This window comes from Notechis scutatus, chromosome Z (assembly GCF_049901735.1).
Source record: "Notechis scutatus isolate UNSWTSFEM ecotype Mainland chromosome Z, rNotScu1.2, whole genome shotgun sequence".
In the NCBI taxonomy this organism is placed as follows: Eukaryota; Metazoa; Chordata; class Lepidosauria; order Squamata; family Elapidae; genus Notechis; species Notechis scutatus.
The window spans coordinates 93,171,973-93,177,749 of record NC_142025.1 but is presented as its reverse complement, the minus strand read 5'-3'; the positions used below and the strand labels follow the sequence as shown (position 1 = coordinate 93,177,749).

Below are 5,777 nucleotides of genomic sequence, written 5' to 3'. Positions count from 1 at the left end.
GAAACAGAACTACAATTCCCATCTAACCTTGCTGCAAAATAAAAGGGAAGCAGCTCTGATAAGCAGTCTAAAAAGAGCGCGCTCAGCGGTTTTTTTTTTCTAGCGGGAAGGAAAACGCTCGTACAAGCCATGGGAGCTAAATTTTTGCGGGTTGTGAATCCTGTAAATTGCAGTGCAAACGTCTCGAAGGCTGCGAAAATTGAATGTTTTCACTTAGAAGTAAAAAATGGAAGTTGTAGCAGAGCAGAGATATTGCTCCCTAGATGTTTAGAACTACGATTTCCGTATAATATGCGAGCAAACTGGCTAATTTATGGCAGCCATAGTCAAAGCATCTGAACTAAATTGGTGACATATATATATATATATTCAGCACCATTATAAGTTAGAATGGTCACTGAACCAAGCAGTAGTTAATTGAGGGCTATCCATACAATAAAGGAAGTTATCACTTCCTTTCCTACAATAATTTTTTTCTTCAAAGAGAAGAGTCCTATGGCCTACCTGCATTTGACAATACAATAAGAAAAATAAATGAAAATAAAATATAACAAATTGTACTGTAGAATAGGTTACATTAGAAATTGCTCGATGCAAAGAATTCTTAGTTTGCTCTTCGTTTCCTCAAAAGTTTCCAAAGACAAGGTTGTGGAATTTCTTGTGAACTGATTTGTGAAATCTCAAATAGCACTGAGCCAATATAATGAAATATAAATAAAAAATATTTGACATATTCAATGTGGTATGTGCTTAAAAAGAACAAATTTCAGAAACAGTATTTGCATTTGATTAATTTATTAGATCATGGACACAGACTCACTTCTGCATCAGTCAATGCAGCTACAATTTTAATAAAAGACAGCACCACTTCCTGTGGTTCAGATACAGTGTCTTGTGAAGTAGTGAAATATTAAAAGAGGAGGCGTTATCAAACATAGCCACTAGGGAATAAAAGTAATATACTTTTCTCCTCCCCTGAAACCAGCCTTTCAACATATGCTATCTTCACAGGCTATTCTCATCTCAACTGTAGGGAATATGATTGATCTGCATGTTAAAACTAAGATGCTAATTAACGGTACAAATTGATGAGGAAGGGGGAATGATCTTCCCATTCAGAGCTATATTGTACTGGAAGCATTATGCATTCTCCTGAATGAGCAATGACTTCTACCTTTGTGAGGAAATTGTATAGCCATCCCTCCTGTTGATTGATATAGTAATTATTGTCCCCTGCAAATGAAAAAGAAAACTGAGAAGCAATAGTTCTTGAAAGATCCCGCAAGGAAAGAGCAATTTTTAACAAGGATTATTTATATTTTAAAAAAATGTAGGAAAATTATCTCAATTTTGGGCAATTTGAAGACATGTGGATTCCAATTCCCAGCCAGCTGGCCAGCATTCTAAGAGTTGAAGTCCACATATCTTTGCCAAGGTTGAGAAACACTGATCTACAGTATGCTTATCATCATATGTCACAGTATTTGAAATTTAGGTGAACATGAAGTATTTGACTGTTCAAAGTGAAAATTATCAAAATGACTTAAAAATGAAACTCCTCCTAATGCCACATCAAGAGAATTCTCAGTTATTTAATCGGGGCAATAAAATTATTAAAGAATATTACATGCAAGTCCCAATAAGAATTAAAAAAAACCAAGTCCACATGTGCCCTTACAATGGACTCAATAATTATTTCACTGCCAACGACCTAAAGAAATTTACTTGAAATGCTTGCAAAGAAAAAAACTCAAAAAGGTCATTTTCTGTGAAAAGCAAAGATCAGATCTAAACCAAAAGCAGCAGTGCAATAGACTCAAATTCTGGTTCTTGGAACTACAGGAATTACTCAGTAGTGTTTCTGCAGTAAATAGAAATGGAACTGCTGAGCAAAGATAGTGAGAGAAGACAGAGTGGGCATGAAGCTGACAATATCCAATTTTGTGTGCGCACACACAGACACAAAACTCCATTGGGAGCCATTTAAGGATAAGGCACCATGAATGAAGTTTGAAGCATTTGCTGTTAAACATAAAAATTACACCCCTTATAAAAGCCTTTTCCTTGGCATATTTGCACAGTTGCAGAGAAGGATTTATATATTTCAACATGGAGAAGGGCTGCGTAAAATCTAATTATGGGGAGTGTTAAAAAGCTACAAAAGCCTTCTCCTAAACCATCAAAAATAGGAGAAAACCCCAATTCTTAAAACTTATATTCACAGCATCTGAAACTTAAGTTACCAGTTACAGGATAGCATGACACATAGTTCTTTGCAATGGTTCCTGTTTTTGTACTGGTAGATGTGATTAGCCTTCACTGGTAGATGTGATTAGCCTTTACAGCCTTCACTATGTATCTCTTGTACATATAAAGATTTTTGAATCTTCATTGTGTGGGCGTATTTGTTGATATACAATATAAAACTGTAGAATTGCCGCAAGAAATCAGATAGATAAAACTTTTAAAAATTCTTGGGTCAGCTAAAGAAACTAGATATTACTGAATTGATATTTTGATCATTTCAGACTTTGAGAAAAGGTCTGATACACTGTGAAGAATAAAAGAATATACTTTGTCCTGTACCATCCTTAAAAATAGAGGTAGGAAAAGAGTGTAAAATATATACTAATATTCTACTTTAAGTTGCACTAAAACAATAGCAGGTAATAAAGAAGACTGGGATGAAGACTCAGCGACAGGCTACAAATTTAGTTTTCCAGGTACTAATAGAAGATTTTCTGAGCAAATAAGACTGCGTAAGTTCAAAGTTGATCTAAGGCAGTCTTCCCTAAGATGGATCTCACAGATGACAGACTACAATTGCCATCAATTTTAACTAACATTTAACTAACATTAACATTGGCTAATATTATTGGATGTTGCAGGCATCACAGATTTGGGGGGGGGCACTAGACTGGTGAAATTGATTTATAAGATAATTAAGATTTTACCTTGATAATGCTAACTGCAAATATATGGTTTCTCTGGATGTTTTCAGAATGCGTATGAAAATGTGTTTAAATTCACCTTGTAAAAAACTCTTGTTTTAGCAAGGAAACGCAAATATATCTTGCCCATTCACATAATTAAACCACCAAATAGCTTGGCTCAGGAAGAGTTATGGGCAAGAGGTAACAAGAACATGCAAATTCTTGGGACAAGAACATGCAAATATGACCCTATGCTTCTTGTATTCAGTTTCCATTTGACTGCCATTTCAAGCTTCACAGTGCTTCCCAAAGATATATTTACTGGAAGCTGACATTATACAGAACATAATAATAATTAAAAAAAATACCCTTTCCCAAAATGCACAGTGCATTTAACTTTTCTTCCCAGCGAGTTATGCTGGATAAGATTTAATTTTCTTCCAGAAGAAAAAAAAATTCCTCTGACCAAGCATTAGTCCCTCAACATGAGAGGCTGCCCAGTCATTAACTTAAAAGCAGACAAATTTCCATCATCATAAAAAAAAAAGTAGGTGGTAAAGGAATTTTTGTAGTATATGGCTAGCAAGCCTACAAACTTTTTACAACATAAAAAGTAGATCAATATTTATCATTATAACACAAATTTTCCAACGCCACATTTTTAAGAGTAAATACACACAATAGTTATAATAAATCTTGTACCAATCACATAACAGAACTACTGTATAAGGCAAAACACCAACAAGCAATATAGGCTTGATGTTACAACCACCTGCAGAGCATGAGATAAAATGAGAGGAAAAGTTTGCTTCTGCTTCAGAGTCTGCTTAGTGGTGTCTAGTCCAGAATTGGGCATTTCTACTGTTGGAATCTGCTTTCCAACAGTTTTATATGGAGAGAGGGAAAAGGAGAGATGGATCCCCATAGGGGACTCTTCAGCAGTATAAACTACTGTGTTGAGAAGCAGATATTCAATCCATACTTGGCCTTTTTCTGATACTGGAAAACACCAAATGTAAATACCTTCTTTGATCTCAGAGACAAGGCCAGCACTATTAAATTTCTTATGACACCACTAAGAGACCTAGCTAGAATTAGTGGCACTGTTGCAAAAGACTTAACAAGCATCCTAAAAGTCACAAATATAACTGACACCCGTCCACCTTATAAAAATGTCTGTGCAAGAACTACAGAAAAAAATGTCAATTGTGTACAACCAGCAAAAATAAAATATGAAGGATTTCATCAGTTTCTGTTACTTTCAAAGTTATTTCATTGAAGTAGGTGCTAACCACTAAAGTTCAGCTTTGAGCTAGAACAAAATGGGGTATCATTTAAAAACTGTAACTGGAAGTCTGCCATCAAAGGTATGTTCCTCATTGCTAGACTGGAATGTATGCCAATGGGACCTTCAGTCAGTCAGTGACGCTCTTCTTGGGATATGGTAGCCAGGGCCCATCCACTTCTCAGCAAAAAAATAGAATACTTCTCATTCTTTTGCCATCCCTCACCAATAGATGGTTACATTTTCAAGACTGATTATGTCTGAAAGATATTCATAGCATAAGACAATGAAGCTGGGCATTTCTGTTAAGGAGAGCAAGGATCTTCTGAAGACATAGGACATTCAAGCATTAGAAATAAGTTGGAACATAATATATATTTTGTTCTATACTGGTGTAGCATCTTCAGTGTATTATCTATGGCCAGCATTGTATTGCGACATTAATCCACTAGTTTGCCTATAAACAAGTTTTTCATCCCTAGTCAGGACATTGTTCTTTTTACTTTCAGGGGATACTACTTCCTCAATATCAGTCATGCCTTTTTTTTAATACAACACAGGTATTATCAGTGATGGCTATTAGACTTTACAATCTGTTCATCTCTACAATATTTTTTATTCTGTAGAATCCCATTTTGAGAAGCTTCATTTTAGATGCCAGCTATCTTTTGGAGAAACTGACAATCAAAGATTATGGGTCCAGATTTGCAGGACAAGAACTCTGCCAAAACATAGCATGGTAACTGATATACTTGCCTTTTGTTGGTGCACTTCTACAGATACTGCTATTTCTAATGCAGTTTGTCAATTTTTTAAACCATCTTTTAAGACATGCCATTTAGTTAATCTTTCTCTTCCTGCTTTAAGTTACAAAGTTTAATAATTGAGTATGTAGTGCCTGCAATGAAAAATGAAGTAGCCATTTCAATTCTTTTCATAGCACAATCCTTTAAAAAAACGAATGTTCCCTAATTTATACAATTTGTGGCCATTTTCTTCCTTATGATAAGCAAGCATCTTTAAATAACTGCTTCAATTTGGCCCACAGTTTTGTTGTTCTGTTGGTTTTCTTTCCTGGGAAACATTCACTCTTCCCTTGTTCTTGAACTGTAGTGTTTATGAACTGAGGGTTTCCCTCCCTTCATGGCAAAGATAGCAGGAAAGGTAGGAAATTAGTATTGATCTGCAGGAGTATTCTCACCTGGCTATGCCCATAGATGCCTTTTTATATCAGGGAATGAATGCATAGACAATGTTGAGTAATGATAGTTCACCCAGGTTCTTGCAATTAAAAAAAGCAGGAATGTATTTTTCATGCAGATTTCTGAGGGATGCTTGTTTGGAGGCGGGGAGAGAATTTAAGAACAAGTCTTATTTGTTTTGGTGCTAAGCAAAAAATGCTCATTTGCTGTTTTTCACCTAGGGACAGGAGGCAGAGGAGGGGCCCCACGAGTAGCTGAAAAGATAAGACAGGTTGTTAATACATGGGTATTATGCATCCACTTGCTTCCTTCTACGGGAACCATGACCCCCAAATAAAAAAGCCGACAAAGTTTTTA

At 35.6% G+C, this 5,777-nt stretch overlaps 1 protein-coding gene across 3 annotated transcripts in view; it reads right to left on the bottom strand.

Annotated features, from left to right (window-relative positions):
• Nucleotides 1-778: 778 nt before the first annotated feature.
• Nucleotides 779-5,777, bottom strand: part of WIPF2 (WAS/WASL interacting protein family member 2) — a 28,665-nt gene continuing 23,666 nt past the window's right edge. For all 3 annotated transcript variants that reach the window (XM_026679678.2, XM_087947971.1, XM_026679681.2), the window contains one exon: nt 779-5,674. In XM_026679678.2, coding sequence (XP_026535463.1) covers nt 5,634-5,674 — 41 coding nt within the window. In that variant the 3' untranslated portion in view covers nt 779-5,633. The remainder of the gene's footprint in view (nt 5,675-5,777) is intronic.